Source organism: Tachyglossus aculeatus, chromosome 20 (assembly GCF_015852505.1).
Source record: "Tachyglossus aculeatus isolate mTacAcu1 chromosome 20, mTacAcu1.pri, whole genome shotgun sequence".
Lineage (NCBI taxonomy): Eukaryota > Metazoa > Chordata > Mammalia > Monotremata > Tachyglossidae > Tachyglossus > Tachyglossus aculeatus.
The window spans coordinates 11,971,019-11,988,206 of record NC_052085.1 but is presented as its reverse complement, the minus strand read 5'-3'; the positions used below and the strand labels follow the sequence as shown (position 1 = coordinate 11,988,206).

Here is a 17,188-nt window from a genome sequence, read left to right as displayed (position 1 = left end):
TCAGTTACCTCATCTGTAAAATGGGGATTAAGACTGTGAGCCCCCCATGGGAGACAAGCTGATCACCTTGTAACCTCCCCAGCGTTTAGAACAGTGCTTTGCACATAGTAAGCGCTTAGTAAATGCCATTACTACTATTATTATTATTATCTATTCTTCCAACTGAAACACTTTGAAACAGCTGAGAAGCAGCATGGCCTAGTAGATTGAGCATGGGCCTGAAGTCAGAGGGAAATGAGTTCTAATCTTAGCTCTACTACTTGTCTGCAGTGCTTGGCATTTAGTAAGCACTTAAGAAACACCACAATTAATATCCATCCTTTTTTTCCTCCCACACCTTTAAGAATAATTCTTCCCCTCTCCTTTATCCCCTTCTGTAGATTCCGCCCATTCAGACGGGGTGTTTAGTAAAATCTGTGGCTCATAGTATCAACTAATGAATTATGTTTAAAAAAAAACACCTGTTCCCCTTCCTCATATAGCTTGAGGGATCCAAGCAACTATCTCTAATCAAGTATCTATTAGATCAATCTTTATCTGGTGTATTTAGATGCCCCTAGTCCCTCATTCCACGTTCTCTGCATTCATGAGAACCAGTAACTTGGAAAAATGCCTCTAATTGTGCCCTCGCTACTACCAGGAGACAGTGTGGTCTAGTGGAAAGAGCGTAGGAGTCAGGAGACCTGGGTTCCAATCCCAGTTCTGCCACTAGCTTACTGTGACACTGGGCAAGTCCCTTACCCTCTGAGCCTGCTTCCTCCTCTGTAAAATGGGACTAATATTTGTTTCTCACTACTTCTGACTGTGGGACAGGGATTAACTTTGATCTGATAATCTTGTACCTCATTTAGTGATTGTCACGTGGTAAGCAACTCACAAATTAAATACAGTAACAACTATTACAAATCCATATTCAGCACACCTTCTTTTCATGACTCCATGGTGTTATTTCTTTCCTTTCATTCATTCATTCATTCAGTCATATTTATTGAGCACTTACTGTGTGCAGAGCACTGTACTAAGTGCTTGGGAAGTACAAGTTGGCTCCTTTACCCCTCTCTTTGAATCTCTCTTTTCTAAATCCAATTTGCGTTTGAGTTTTTTGGGGAAAACCAAGCCCTGAATTGTGCCTTGTTAAAAGATAAAGAAAAATGAACGAGAAAGCAGGGTGGAATTGGGTTATTTGGGCTTTTGTTGGAAAGCCACGAGGAAGGCTGCCACTCTCAAATCTTTCCAGAATGGAGACCCTGCCACATTTGAATGTGAAAGAGGACATGAGACAGCTTCAGAAATCCTACTCTGGAAGCTCCATGTTGGGTCTGGTACCTGAGGATTGGTTAAACTTGCTTGTCTTCCTCCCCATTAGACTGCAAACTCCTTAAGAGCAGGGAACAGGCATTTTTAGTACTGTTGAACTGTCTCAAGCGCTTTGTGTAGTTCCTAGCACTCAGTAGTCGCTCAATAAATGCCACCGAGTGACAGATGGATGTGAAGGGCAGTGAACTCTTTCAACTATTTCACATAGTAAGCTTACTTAGACCATGAGATCACTGAGTAAGGAACAGGTCTTCCTCTGAGGGATATCACAGACCTCCACGCTCAGTCAGTTACTTCCAGAACTTATGTTTCTTGCTCTTCAATGACTCCATTTGTTCTCCTCTTCAAGACTTGTCTTGGCTGTGATTTCAGACCAAAATTCCTTTTCTCTTTTCTGCTTCTGTCCTTATTGTGGAGACACTGACACACAGCCTGTCATTTTTTTTTCCTTGTCATTTCCATCTTCCTTTTGAGCACTCTTCCACACCGTTTGCTTGCACCTCAAATGACCAACAACTTATCCAACAAACTCTCTCTCTCTTCCTTCTTCAACATCTCTCTTGAGAACAATTTCTTCTGGGGAATCTATCCAGAAGCCCTACTCTAAGTAGCTGTAGTATATTTAGTACCCTGCTTGTGTTTCCTGAATATGTGTGTCAGCCCCTTCTTTTCCTGAAAGATGTTTGTGTACTATCCCTATATCATCCCCCCTTTTTAATTTCCACCACAAGCTCATTCAAGAGGAAGCAGCCTATATTCACCCCTCCCTCATCCCCACAGCACTTATGTATGAATCCATAATTTATTTTATTTTAATGTTTGCCTTCCCCTCTAGACTGTAAGCTCCTTGCCTACCAACCCTCTTCTGTTATACTCTCCCAAGTGCTTAGTACAGTGCTTGGCACACAGTAAGTGATCAATAAATGCAGTTGTTTGATTAAGCTCCTTGTGGGCAGCGGACATTTCTACCAACTCTGTTCTGCTGTACTCCCTCAAGGTCGTAGTACAGTGTTCTGCACTTACTGTGCAGAATAAATACAATTTATTGAAATATGATTGACTGAACTGTTTCTGATCTTAGGTGCTGTGAAGAACTTTAATCCTTTGTGATCACGCCAAATCAAATAATAACCATAAAGTCCGCAAGAAAGGAAACCTGGTGAGGTTGAACCATGTTTCATTAGATGAAACAAGGATGTTTCCAGAATTAAAATGTCACACTACTGCACTCTCCCAGTTGCTTAGTACAATGCTCTGCACATACAAAGTGCTCAATAAATACTACTGTTGGATTGATTGAATCTGACCCTTGACCCATAGTGCAGGGGTGTTTTTTAAGGTATTTAAGTGCTATGTGCGAGGCACTGTACTAAGCACTGAGGTAGATACAAGCTAATCAGGTTGGACACAGTCCAGTCTTACATGGGGCTCACAGTCTTAATCCCCTTACTGAGGTAACTGAGGCAGAGAGAAGCTAACTGACTTGCCCCAGGTCACACCCTCATCAAGTAGCAGAGCCGGGATTAGAACCCAGGCCCTTCTGGCTCTCAGGTCCATGTTCTATCTGCTAGGCCAAGTGGCTTTTCATGACACTTGTATCCCCACACACCTAAAGGTTTAAATGAGTTGCATTTTTATTCAGCAGTGATAAGAGGAAGCAAAGATCCTTCCAACTCACGAAACACCCTTCCACTTCTGATAGGGAAAAGTGGCTAATTCTTATGGTTTGAAGTTATCCATTTAGTGACAAAATAGTGGTTATGGGAGTGGGATTGAAAGGCATGAACAGAATTTGCCTGACAGGCTAAGAACATATGCCAAAATTATTTCATTGAATGCTTTGGAAGCCATGGCAAAACCACAATGGTCCTAGGTCCTCTAGACTATAAGCTCTCTGCAGGCAGCGAATGTGTCTATTATTGTATTGTACTCCCCCAAGTGCTTAGTACAGTGCTCTGCACACAATAAGTGCTCAATAAATTCAACTGACTGACTAGGTCTGCTGAGAACATATTGGGAAGACGAGGCTGCTCTGGGATACCTGAAGCTTGGAAATGGAAACACCGATTAACCGAGGCACGCCTACCCCCAGCGGAGCCTAACCTTCTCTTGCCGTTTCTTTAGCAGCTGCCGATAAGCAGGCACACACGGCCTCGTAGGAAGCGCTTAGGCGGGTGCTGGGGTCTCTCTTCGGTTTGGGAGGAGGCTGTTTCCGTGGCGATGGCAGGCCGTTGCTCTCGTCCATGCTGAACGTGGAGTGCAGGGAGGGAGACCTGCCGGAAGAGCCAGGTAGAGACTGGATGGGGCCGTCCACCGACATGGGGACTGGGACCGAACTGGAATAATAGTGCCTCGGGTCCTGAGAGCCCACGGTGTGATCTTCAGAGGCCTTGCCACCCTTGCCTTCCGCCCTTAAAAACAAGCACGTACACAGAAGGGAGATGCCCAGATTCATTATTCCGACGGTAACGGCGAACCAGTTCAGGCACATGTGATAACAGCTTTTTGGTAAACAATCTCACAACACACCTGCTCTCCCATGTGTTTCTGTGCATGTGTGTATGCAGTGATCTTCCGACAAATCTCGATAAAGCGACTCACATTCTTCCCTGCTTATTTTGGATAAATCAGAACACTGGGCCTTCTTTCACCAAAAGGCAGCTTTTCTGAAGTACTTTCATATTGTTGATCAGACAGTCCCTGAATGAACTATTCACACTCTGATTGGTAAGCACAATCAAAACCCGGGAATTCAATCTGAATGATAATTTCTGGGAAATCCATCTTAATGGAAAGTCACTGAGGCAGTAAATGCGGGGACTTCATCACCATTAATGAAAAGATGGGGGATACTTTCAGCATGTAAAATTCAAAGCATTAAATTAGGCTGTGACCTTCTAATTGATGGCCTTATCTCAGGGTGCCTTCTCAGCCTCTTCCTGATTGTGACTTGCCTTCTAAACACTATCTGCAATTGTTTATTGAAATGTAGCGTGATTATTTTGCCATCAAAATGATTTTGTTGGATTCTTTGAGTGTCTTGGCCTTGGTCAAGGGCACTATGTATGTCCAATAAATAACTACGCAAATCATTTAGTCCCGGGTTTTACATCAGGGTAATACACAAACTAATTGGAAATGATAGTTATTTTTCAGTTCCATCAGAGAACATAATAAATATTATTCCCTCACCCATAAAAAAATTAATAGCAATTTAGCACCAAGAAGGGTGGCGGGGGGTGGAGGGGAAGTCTCCTGGCTTTACCAGGCTGTGTAATCATGTACTAATAAGACGATGTCAGTGCCTTATTTTTACAAACAGGCTCTCAAGGATTTGTTTTGAGAATTATACTTCTGTGTGACGGCTAGCCAGTTGAGTCGGAATTAGACTTTAGTATTTAGTCAGAGGCCCGTGCGGCCAATGAAATAACTGAAGATGCAAGCTCAGCGTTGAGTAAATGATTTGTTTTTGCCGTGATGTTTAATTACAGTCTTTCCTACAAAGGGTTTCTTCAGTATTTAATCACTAGGATATTTGAAGCTAATTAACAAGTGACATTCTGTCACTTTGACTTTAATAAAAATCATCTGACACAGTGAAGGCAAGAGGGAGTTGTTTCTGATGAGATACAGCGAAGGCATTATGGAAAAATAAACAGCTTTGTGACAAGCGAACTATAGTCACAGAGAATGGGTTACTGTTGTTAGTGGCACTGTCACTATTAGGTACAGGTGCCTCTGTCTTCAGCAGGAGAAGAATGATGCTGGGATATGCCAGAACAGGTGGTCTTGAAATTGTCTAATTTGAGCTCAGCATTCAATGAGAAGTAGCAAATGCAATTCTTTTCTCACTGGCAAAGGAGATGTATCTTTTTGGACAGTAGAAACAATAGATACATTTCTCCTTTCGGAATTGACTTAATAATAACAGTGATAATAATAGTACTTGTTGAGCAATTACTGTGTGCGGAGCGCTGTACTACTCAGGTTGGACACAGTCCCCGTCCACACAGAATTCACACCTAAGTGGAGGGAGAAGGATATAGTCCCTATTTTACAGACGAGGAGACTGAAGTACAGAGATGTGAAGTGACTAGCCCAAGGTCACACGGCAGACAAGGGGCAGGGATTAGAACCCAAGTCCTCTGACACCGAGGCCCAGGCTCTTTCCATGAGGCCACGCTTCTTCCCTGACTAATTTTTATGTTTCCAAGTGGCTCCTTATTAATCATTCTGGCTGTTTCCCAAGGGTTCACTGACTCTCCATTATGACCAGTGGACTTGTAGGGAATTTTAAAAAGCCCTCTTCAATCTGTTTACTAATACTGAAATGTTATTTGTGTTAAAATCGGAGAGAGTTGGAGATACCGAAAAGATGCAACAACTACTGTATATCAACTGGTGACTTTTGACGCAAATGTTGTGGCTGTCATTTGGATCGTGTGCATTACGATGACATTTAATATGGTTGAATGAGTAGTAACTAATGCATTAATAAAATAGATTTAGTATCATCTCTGTTATTACATAATAGAGATATATTTGTGTGAGAGCTTTAAAGAGGATCTAATAAGATACTATACATACAAATACAGCTCTTTCCGAAGGAGGGGGAGAAGTAAAAAGTTACGTGTTAGAGGAAAAGACCAAGGAAGACTCATTCATATCATCTCAACAGTACTAATAATAAATATTAAGTGCCTAGTATGTACTAAGCACTGGGGTAGATAAAATATAATCAGGTCAGAGACAGTCCCTGTCCTATATAAGGGTCACAATCTCTGGGGGAAGGAGGACAGAATGTGACTCTCATGGGACAGGGACTGTGTTCAGCCTGATTAGCTTGCAACTTCCCCAGTGCTTAGTGTCTGGCACAAAGTAAGTACTTAACAAATGCCATAAAAAGGTATAAAATCCCCATTTACAAATGAGGAAACTGAGAGACACAGAGAAGTGAAGCGACTTGCCCAAGGTCACACCACAGGAAAGTGGCAGATTTGGGATTGGATCCCAAGTCCCCTGACTATGATGCCTGTGCTCCTTCTACTAGGCCCCAGTCCAGACAGTCCCCCCACCCAGCATTCTTAAGACATAACCCACACCCTCCCTTGAACGCGGGCATCCTTACCCAGCACCCGCTGAGACATCCTCGACGTGGAGCAGAAATGAATAGCTGTGGTGTCAGAATAAGGTTTTAAAAAAAAAAAGCAGGTGGGAGGCCTCTGGGGATTCCCATGTGGAAGCGGCACTTCAGGAGGCAGTATCTCTGGGACCCAACCACCCCCCAAATCAGTGCTCCCAGGTGACTGACACTTGGACTCCCTCTGAGGCAATCAGTGATCAGAGGCAATCACGCCTCTTAGATGGTGCCGGGGCCCATCACAGCTTTCAGAGATGGTGCTCTCTAAGGTGATGCTCAGAGCCAGTCGTAGCTGCGAGATGATGCCCAGAACCATTCACAGCTCTGAGGGGTGGCACTCAGAGCCAACCCCGTGGCATGCCCTCCTGATTTGTTTCTCTAGATGGGAGGCAAAATACTAGCGTTCTTTTCCTTTGATGCCCAGGCCATTATTATTGATGGCCTCAAACTGGGCAGGAGATTTTGCTGAGCACCTTCTAGGATCAATTGTTCAGACTCATTCAGTGGTATTTATCAAGCACTTACTGTGTGCAGGGCACTGTTCTAAGCACTTGGGAGAGTACAATAAGACAAACAGACCAAATCATTCTCCCGGCTGACCTTTTAGCATCTTCTTCCTGTCTGTGTCGGGCATCTAGCCTCTCCATGGGGTAGAAGGTCACGTCACCATGGAGCCGGTCACTGTCATGGGCGATGTACACATCTAAGGCTTTCCGGCCCGGACTCTCTGTGTGCTGGCTGACGAAACTGGCGATGGGATCTGCCTCCTGCTCACCGAAGCTCATCTTTCGGCGAAGATGCTGGCGGGCCAGATAGCCCCTTGCAACTGCCATTTACCAACCAAGGAAAAACAAGGAAAGGGCAATAATGATAATGACTGTGGTATAGGGTAAGAGCTTACTATGGGCTGTGTACTGAAATAATAATAATAACTGTGGTGCTAAGCACTTAGCATGTGCCAGGCAAACTAATAACAATAATTATGGTATTTATTGAGTTTTTATTCATTCAATTGCATTTATTGAGCACTTACTGTGTGCTGGGCACTTTTCTAAGTGCTTGGGAGAGTACACTATAACATAAATAGAAACATTCCCTGCCCACAATGATCTTACAGCTTACTAAGTGCCAGGCACTGCACTAAGAGCTGGGGTAGATACACGATAATCAGTTTGGACAAAGTCCCTGTCCCACATAAGGCTCATAGTAATAATCCCCGTTTTATAGATGAGGGAACTGAGGTCCAGAGAAGTGAAGTGACTTGCCCAAAGCCACACAGCAGATGAATGGAGGAGTGGGGATAAGAAACCAAGTCCTCTCCCAGGCCTGTGGTATTTCGACTAAGCCACACTGCATTAAGTGCTAGGATTAATTAAACCTGATTATCAGGTTGGGCACAATTCCTGCCCCAAACAGTGCTCACAATCTGAGTAGAATGGAGAAAAGGCTTCGAACCCCCATGTTACAGATGACAAAATTGAGGCACAGAGAAGTGAAGTGATTTGCCTGAGGTCACGCAGCAGGCAAGTGGCGGAGCCAGGATTAGAACCCAGGTCTCCTGACTCCCTATCCTGTGCTCTTTCTTCTACGTCACCCTGTTTCTCAAAGGCACCAGTCATTAGGAAGTGTTCCGCTTGCGGGAATTGGGACAAGGAAAGACTTTTTTCACCTTCCTTGTCCACAGCTACAGTACTCATTCATGGATCCACATTTTTCCTCATTAATGAACTATCTGAGGTCCACTTTCTGGACATAATTTGCTGGGGGAGTGGGCTTGGGTAGGAATTTGGGGGTGAACCATCGCACAAAGACTGAAGTTGAAAAAGCAAAACGCTAATGAATCATTTACAAAACGATAACCGCCAAAAGCATTCTCATTCCACAGGGCTGAAGGAAATGAAATCGGTGAACACAGCTCTCTCTCCTTGGTTTCCTTCCAGAGTCACCTTGTGAGGGGGGGCTGCCGTGAGGGTAGGGATGAGAGGTCCAAGAACAGGAAGTAAAAAAGGGAGACAAGGACATGAACCACAAGATAGACAACTTCTTCCCATACTCCCCATCCTCAACTCCCCATTTTCACCCGAGGGGCTCTTGCTCGCCTCATCGAAGGCACATCTCCTCCAAGAGGCCTTCCCAGATAAAGTCTTCATTTCCTCTTCTCCCACTCCCTTCTACACTGCCCCTGTACTTGGATTTACTCTTTTCATTCACCCCTCCCTCTGTCCCAGAGCACTTATGTCCATATTCATAATTTATTTATATTAACGTCTCTCTCCCCCTCTAAATTCTTAACTTGGTGTGGGCAGGGAACGTGTCTACGAACTGTTATATTGTACTCTCCCAAGCACTTAGTACTTTCCCAAGTAAGCGCTCAATAAATGTAAATGATAGATCACCTCAGTCTACAAGTGGTCCACAAGTCACGGGTTTCATAGGCCCAGACTATTAAGGAGGAAGAGGGTGTGTTTGTGTATGTGGCTGGAAAAAGAGGTATGACAGGAATTTTTTTTCTTAATGACTGGAAGAAAACCGACAAACCTGGTTACTTTTAGCGATAATCGGATCTGCCTACCAAAAGAGAAACACTGTTTGGGAACTGGGAAACAATTAAGCTCTTAACAAATTCCATTGCTCCCCAGAAAGGGCAAAAATGTGGTTTATCTCTAGTTTCCATTTTGATGCCTGCTTGATTGCACGAGGGGAAAAAGTGAACACAGCTTTCTACAATTATGGCTCTGGGGAAACTTTGCAGACAACTAAAATGCTTCAGTCTTTTTCAGACGGTAAAACGGAATGTTTAGTTACTTTGGAATGTGGCAGTATTAAGTTAAATGGCAAAACAGACATGCTGAACTAATCTAAAGGAAAAATGTAAACAGCTAAAAGGACAGTCAGTCTTCCATGAATATAAAATAGTGCAAGATGAAAACCAGAACGATTGAAGCTGGGAGGAACATAGCTTTGGAGAAAAACACAACTAAATCCCCCCATATTTCCACAAACACCTGACCCGACATTGTTTAATAATAGGAAAAGTGAAGGTGGAGGGAATTGCCTGCAGTCCAATCCATCAATCAGTGGTATTATAATGGTATTTATTGAGCACTTGGTGTGCAGAGCACTATACTAAGCAATACAGAGAATACAATACAACAGAGTTGGTAGCCGCATTCCCCGCCCACAACGACCTTACAGTCTAGACGGGAAGACAGTCATCGAAGAAAATTAAGGCTACAGACTTCTCTGGGCCACAATTACCTCATCTTTAAAATGGAGATTAAGACTGTGAGCTCCATGTAGGACAGGGACTATGTCCAATTTGATTAGCTTGTACATACCCCAGTGCTTACAACAGTGCCTGGCACATAGTGAGCGCTTAAATGCCATTTAAAAAAAAAAAAAGAGGAACGGGTCCACCAACAGGACCCTAGATTCATCCACTGAGTTTCAAAGCTGTGGGTCCCATCTTAATGGCCTTGTATTGAAGGTAGACCAGAAGACCACTCAGAAAGATTGGTTTATGATTGTTACCTTTTTGACAGGTTATAATTTTCCTCTGCAGCTGAAGGCCCACATCAACGAGATGGTCAACGTGCCGGTATTTGAGAAACACTTTGCGGATGCCTGTCTGAAACAGAAACAGCAGGGAGACCATTCAACCACAAGAAAGAGCCAGACCTGACGGAGGGTAAATAATCATGGGGCAGAGATTTTTCTCCTTGAGGGTTGGAAAGGAACCAATAAGATTGCTACCAATATCTGTCTCCCTTTCTCCTCTCTTCCCCAACACCAAACAAGCCATCAAATGAGGAATCTCTCAAGAGGCCTGGGAGTCGGCCAAGGGCCAGCTGGGTGGTGGGAGGAATAATAATAATTGTGATATTCGTTAAGGGCTATGTGCCGAGCACTGGGGTGGATACAAAGCAATCAGATGAGACATAATCCTGGTGATCACAATATAAGGGGGAGAGAGAATAGCTATTTTAATCCATCCATCAATCACATTTATTGAGTGCTTACTGGGTGCAGAGCACTGTACTGAGCACTTGGGAGAGTATAATATAGCAGAGATGGTAGACATGCTCCTTGCTCACAAGGAGCGTAGTCTAGTAGAGAAATCATACCAGGGCAGATTCATCCCAATGAGGAAACAGAAGCACAGATGAGTTAAGACTCACTCAAGGTCATGCCGGCAGGCAAGTGACAGGGCCAGGGTTCGAAGCAGCGTGGCTCAGTGGAAAGAGCCCGGGCTTTGGAGGCAGAGGTCATGGGTTCAAATCCCAGCTCTGCCAATTGTCAGCTGGGTGACTTTGGGCAAGTCACTTGACTTCTCTGGGCCTCAGTTACCTCATCTGTAAAGTGGGGGTTAAGATTGTGAGCCTCCTGTGGGACAACCTGATCACCTTGTAACCTCCCCAGTGCTTAGAACAGTGCTTTGCACATAGTAAGTGCTTAATAAATGCCATTATTATTATTATTATTGACTCTGTGTCTCAACACTGAGTGTTAAGCGCTTCGTCCAGTGGTCTGCACAGAGTAAGTGCTCAGTAAATACCATTGATTGACTGACTCCTGGTCCTCTGCACTTTCCGCTAAGCCACATCCTCTCATTCCCAATTCCCAGGCCACCGGAGGCCCCAGGACTGCCCCATGAGGATGCTTTAGGATTTTGGAACTGCCTCAGGAAAATTCCAGGCTTGTATCTTAAGCAGTGTGGCTTAGTGGATAGAGCAAGAGCCTGGGAGTCAGAAGAACCTGGGTTCTAATCCCACCTCTGCCACTTGTCTGCTATGTGACCTTGGGCAAGCCACTTCACTTATCTGGGCCTCAGGTACCTCATCTGTAAAATGGGGAGTAAGACTGTGAGCCCCATGTGAGACAACCTGATTACCTTGTATTTACCCCAGATCTTAGAACAGTGTTTGACACAAAGTAAGTGCTTAACAAATACCATTATTATTATTATTATTGAAATTATGCTGCATATCTCATGTCCTTTGGGACACTTTTTCTGGTGTCCATGAAGGAGGAGGGGGTCTCCCTACTGAGGACAATATTCTATCAAAAGCTACAAGAGACCACTAAATAAGTCAGAATTCAGAGAAGAATGATGTGCAGTGTAGAACAATGATGGGGTCATCTTTGACTTCTGTAATGATACCTGTGGCATTTGTTAAGCATTTACTATGTTCCAAACACTGTACTAAGCACTGGGTTAGATGCAAGAGAATCAGGTCCCATATGGGGCTCACAGTTTAAGTAGGAGGGAGAACAGGTGTTGAATCCCATTTTGCAGATCAATCAATCAATCAATCAATTGTATTTATTGAGCGCTTACTATGTGCAGAGCACTGTACTAAGCGCTTGGGAAGTACAAATTGGCATCACATAGAGACAGTCCCTACCCAACAGTGGGCTCACAGTCTAAAAGGGGGAGACAGAGAACAGAACCAAACATACCAACAAAATAAAATAAGTAGGATAGAAATGTACAAGTAAAATAAATAAATAAATAAATAAATAAATAGAGTAATAAATATGTACAACCATACATACATATATACAGGTGCTGTGGGGAAGGGAAGGAGGTAAGACGGGGGGATGGAGAGGGGGACGAGGGGGAGAGGAAGGAAGGGGCTCAGTCTGGGAAGGCCTCCTGGAGGAGGTGAGCTCTCAGCAGGGCCTTGAAGAGAGGAAGAGAGCTAGCTTGGCGGATGGGCAGAGGGAGGGCATTCCAAGCCCGGCGGATGAGGGAACTGAGGCACAGAGAAGTTGTCACACAACAGGTAAGCGGTGGAGCCAGATTATTTACTTCCCACATTTGGTCTGGCTATCACGCCAATATTTCCTCCACAGAATTATCCACATCTGCCCCTTCCGCTTCACCTTCAAGACCACCAAGCCCTTGTCCCTACCTAGTTAGTCTACTGCATGGACTCTCACAAGCACTTAATACAGTGCTGTGCACACAGTAAGTGCTCAAGAAATACCTTCAATCATCTTGAGTCAGTTTGTTCAAAATCTTAGCGCATAGCCCAAAGCACTTAGTACGTAGCCCATCCCCACAGCACATATGTATATATCTGTAGATATAGCTGTAATTCATTTAGTGATTTATTTATATTAATGTCTGACTCCCCCTCTAGACTGTGAGTTCATTGTGGGCAGGAATGTTTCTGCTGTTATAGTGTACTCTCCTAAGTGCTTAGTACAGTGCTTTGAACATAGCGCTCAATAAACACAATTGAATGAATGAAGGAATGAATCAGCCTCCTCTCACTGGTCTCCGTGACTCCAGCTTCCTCTGTCTTTCAGTCTACCCGAAATTTAGCTGACTGGATCCTCTTCCTAAAATACTGTTCACAACACACCACTCCCGTCTTCAAAAAAATCTCAAAATTGTCAAATAGAAACACCTGATCATTGAGTTCACGGCTCTCTACAATTGGTCTTCCTCTTTCCTTTCTACTCTTTCACACCACACCCCACTTCCCTTTTCACTCTTCTCAAACTAACACAACTGTCACATTCTTGTGTCCAATATACAGGGTCTGCTGTTTCTTCCCACTGTAAGTAAGCTTCTAGAGGGCAGGTAACACGTCTTCTACTCTCACTGCATGTTTCCAAACATTTAATTCAGTGTCCTGTGCATGCTGGGTGCTTAATAAATGCTGTTGTGGATGGTGATGATGATAATGTAATAATAAACACATCAGTGAGCCTAGTGCAAGTTTAGTAGATGCTTTGGCAAGCAACTGACACTTCTGCTTCTAAGCCTAAGGGTTGGTAAAAGAACTCCAGACATCTGAGGGCCTTACTCGGTACTTTCACCTGAAATCTACAAAACAGGATCTGCTGTCTGAGATTTAATGAGATGATAACAGGATCAAACTGATCTATTTATGCCACTTTTTCAGGGGGAGGGGTCTTTCACATGATCTGATGGTCCTAGTTGTGGATTAATTCTGATGTCACTGTCTGCCACCCTATGATGTTATTGACCCTATGGCCTTTTGGGTATGCAAAGTATAGTGCACAGCACTATGTGGTTGGAAATGTCCAATACATTACAGGTGTTAGATGGGATTTGGCCAACAAGCAGCTTACAGTCTTTAGGGGGTGTCATGGTTATTTATTTATATCAATGTCTGTCTCCCCGCTCTGGACTGTAAGCTTGTTATGAGCTGGGAATGTGTCTACCAACTCTACTGCATTGCACTCTCCCAAGAGCTTAGTTCAGTGCTCTGCACACTGTAAGCCCTCAATAAATAGCCTGATTGATGAGGATTGATGAGGATTGATGGGGCCCAGGTTTTAAGATTCTGGTTCTAATCCCAGCTCAGCCACTGCCCTCCTGGGTGTTCTCAGTCAACCATTTAAATTATCTGAGTCTACTTCCTCATCTGTAAAACAGGCATGAGATAGGCTGTGGGCCCCATTTGGGACAGGGACTGGGTTCAATCTCCTAGCCTTGTATTTTCCCTAGCACGTGAAGTGCTCAGTAAATGGCATAACAGTCATAATAGTTATTTGGGGACACCTTGGCCGTGCCATACCCCACAACCCTAGCATTCAAGGGCTGGCCTTTTCTTCACTTCCTCCCGCGACTGGATTCTGACCAGCAGGAGATTCCTAACTCCCTCCTATTTTGCTTTGGTTTTTATTTGGTCAGCTGAAACCAGTTACTTTCCAACCCAAATCATTTTTTTTTAATGGCTGAATCCATTTGGCTGTCAGCAGGATCCACAGGCGATTCTGTCTGCAATCACTGGTGTGACAGCTACTAGAAATATGGGACTTCCCACATCGCTGGTCCTTGTCAAGGCTAAGTCAAACCTGGAGGTGTGCCAGATCCTCCTAATCGAATGTAACTCAGTAACGCCAATAGCAAAGCCCCTGATGCTTGAATCCCTGGGGCACCTCCCCATTCCTGGGAAAAACTTTCCTAAGACAAGGGTAGACTAGCTGGAATGCCTATCCTTGGTGGATGACAAACCTATCGGTTCATATTAAAGTTTTATTGCTTCTCTTCCCAACAGGGTATGGGTATGTAGTCCGATTATCTATTTCCAGTGTTTCCATGTCACGAGCAAAATTCGCATCCCAAAGAAAGAGAGCGAGCCTACTGGACCATCGTTCCATGTCTTCAGCGTATGCGTCACCGCTACTGAAGCAACGCTTCCGCTGACATCCGACATTTACAGAGCTTCCTGGGGCCGTGAGAAACAAACAATGTTTGCTAATTTCATGGGGCCAGTTCCCCAAGCTGAGTTGGAAATGTATCACCCACCATGGAGAGTTGTACACTTCTCAGCACACAGAAGGAATCCACTTGTGGAAAGGAGAGGAAGAGCTGACGTGAGGTAGGCATCTGATTTTGGCTGGGTCCCTATTTCCTCATCTGTTTTATTAATGTCTGTTTTATTTATATTAATGTCTGTTTCCCCCTCTAGACTGTTTTATTCATATTAATATCTGCCCCACCCTCTAGACGGTAAGCTCATTATGGGCAGGGAACATGTCTGTTAATTATTTTATTGTACTCTCCCAAGGGCTTAGTACAGTATTCTGCCCACAGTAAATGCTCAATAAATACCACTGATTGATTTGGGAAACTCTTCCAGTTCCCTACGGTTGGAATCATGTTTCCCTACTTAGGAATCTATTTATCGGCCAGGGAAGAAGAAGAAGGGAGGGTGCATATGTTCTCCGACTTGGACACTCTATGCTTAGCCATGCCTGGGTGACAAAGTGTTCTTGAAATGTGAATGTCATTCGAAGCCTTGTAAAAGAAACCATCTGTGAATTACAGACACAGCTATTTTTATTAGGAAACCATTAGGGTTCTTAAATGTTATTCTATGAAGTGACAGATTTTAAAAGATGAAGTGGAGTTGTCATTGATGACTTCCAAGGCTTCAATTATTGCTGTTAGTGTTCAGGGATTTTTTTTTTCTTAAGGTGTAGGATGTGGAAGTACAGACTTTCCAAATGTCGGGAGGACTGATGAGATGGTGTGTAGGTGGCACGGAGGCTGTATTAGCTCATACTTAGTAGGTGTCAAGGGAATCTGTGAAGTCGTTCTTTGAGTTTTAAAAAAGGCAATTTGTGGGAGTGCTGTGTGTTTCTGGCAGTTCTTTCAAAATAGCCTCCCACAAAAGAAAAAAAATAAAGTTATAATCTAATGATATTTTACACAATGAAACACATTTTCAATGTGCATTAATGAAATTGAAAAAAGAAATATTGCAAAGATTGCTTTCTTTCATATTGATGTCTGCAGAAAAATTATGATCTCCAAAGTTACAGGGAGCAAGTCTTTTTCATTAGAATTCAGTATCTTTTTCAAAACTTGGCAAATGCTTTGTCAATTCCCAACCAGCATATACATTATTTATGTCCTTTATGCGATGAGCTTTATTTCCTTCAGCTTTCATCATTAGATAATAATAATGTAATTGCTTTCTAATGGTAATAAGTCGAAAGAAAAAGCTGGATCACAAGGGAGAAAATGATGTGCCAATTAAAATGACATGAAGCTTTTCAGTTGCTCAAGAGAATGGCAAAGGAGTTTTCTATGAAAGGAAAATGACTAACTTTATTTTAAAATTAAGGCAAAGGTCACCTGGAATCATAATCAGAGCACGTAGCAGATGAGCCAACGTGTATGACGGTTCCAGTATTCTGTGTGGTTGCATAAGTCTGTGGACATCTACGTGAAAATGTGCGTACTGTGTGTGTAGTACGCGTGTGGACTTCTAGGTGAATGTGTACCATGTACATCCTTGTATGAGTATGCACTGTAATAATGGAAAGAGCACAGGTTTGTGAGACAGAAAACCTGGGTTTGAATCCAGACTCCACCACTTGCGTGTTGTGTGATTTTAGGCAAGTCATTTAATTTTTCTGTGCTTCGATTTTCTTATCTGAAAATGGGGATTCTGTAACTGCCTTCCCTCCCACTTAGACTGCGAGCCCCAAGTTTAGTACAGTGCTGGGCAACACAGTGAGCACTTAACAAATACTACAAATGTATGGGAATATGTGAGTCCATAAGAAAGCGAATGCATCTTTGTGAATGCAGGTGTGCGAGTGTGGATGAGTGTGTGAATGTTTGTATATCTATTTACTTGTGGGCTTATGTGTACTGCGTTTGTGGCTTGGTTTGGTTCAGATAGATTATTAAAAAAAGCAACCAGTTTCAGAGAGAACAAGCAGAAATCTGGAAATGAAAGCAGGGATAAAAGACAGAGGGTAGGAAGATGTGCAAAGAGAGGAGAGGCGAAAGAGAAAGATTCATTTGCGAAGTCTGAGAAGAGGAATCAGTTACAGTAGGCTTTAATCTCGTCTCTCTGGCCACAGATAGTAAACAAGAAAGAGGGGTTCTGAAATGAAACGAAGTGCTTGAAGGATTCTTCAATCAATCAATCTATTGTATTTATTGAGTGCTTACTATCTGCAGAACACTATACTAAGCACTAGGGAGAGTACAATATAAGAGAATTAACAGATATGTTCCCTGCCCATAATGTGTTTACAGTCTATAAGGGGAGAGCGGTGCAGAAGGGAATGGGAGGAGGGGAGGGCTTAGTCAGGGAAGGCTTCTTGGAGGAGATGTGCCTTCAGTAAGGTTTTGAAGTGGGGGAGAGCAATTATCAGTCTGATTTGAGCAGGGACTATCCCAGTGTCTGGAACACAGCAAGCACTTAAATACCACATTTCATTAGCATT

General features: G+C 43.5%; 1 protein-coding gene across 2 annotated transcripts in view; it reads right to left on the bottom strand.

Moving 5' to 3' along the window:
* Window positions 1-17,188, bottom strand: part of MYO16 (myosin XVI) — a 212,923-nt gene that overhangs the window by 21,714 nt on the left and 174,021 nt on the right. Inside the window, exons 29-31 of one of the 2 annotated variants that reach the window (XM_038762138.1) lie at window positions 9,989-10,085; window positions 7,058-7,283; window positions 3,421-3,728 (exon numbers count right to left, since the gene is read on the bottom strand). In XM_038762138.1, coding sequence (XP_038618066.1) covers window positions 3,421-3,728; window positions 7,058-7,283; window positions 9,989-10,085 — 631 coding nt within the window. The remainder of the gene's footprint in view (window positions 1-3,420; window positions 3,729-7,057; window positions 7,284-9,988; window positions 10,086-17,188) is intronic. The other variant, XM_038762139.1, reaches the window with a different exon arrangement.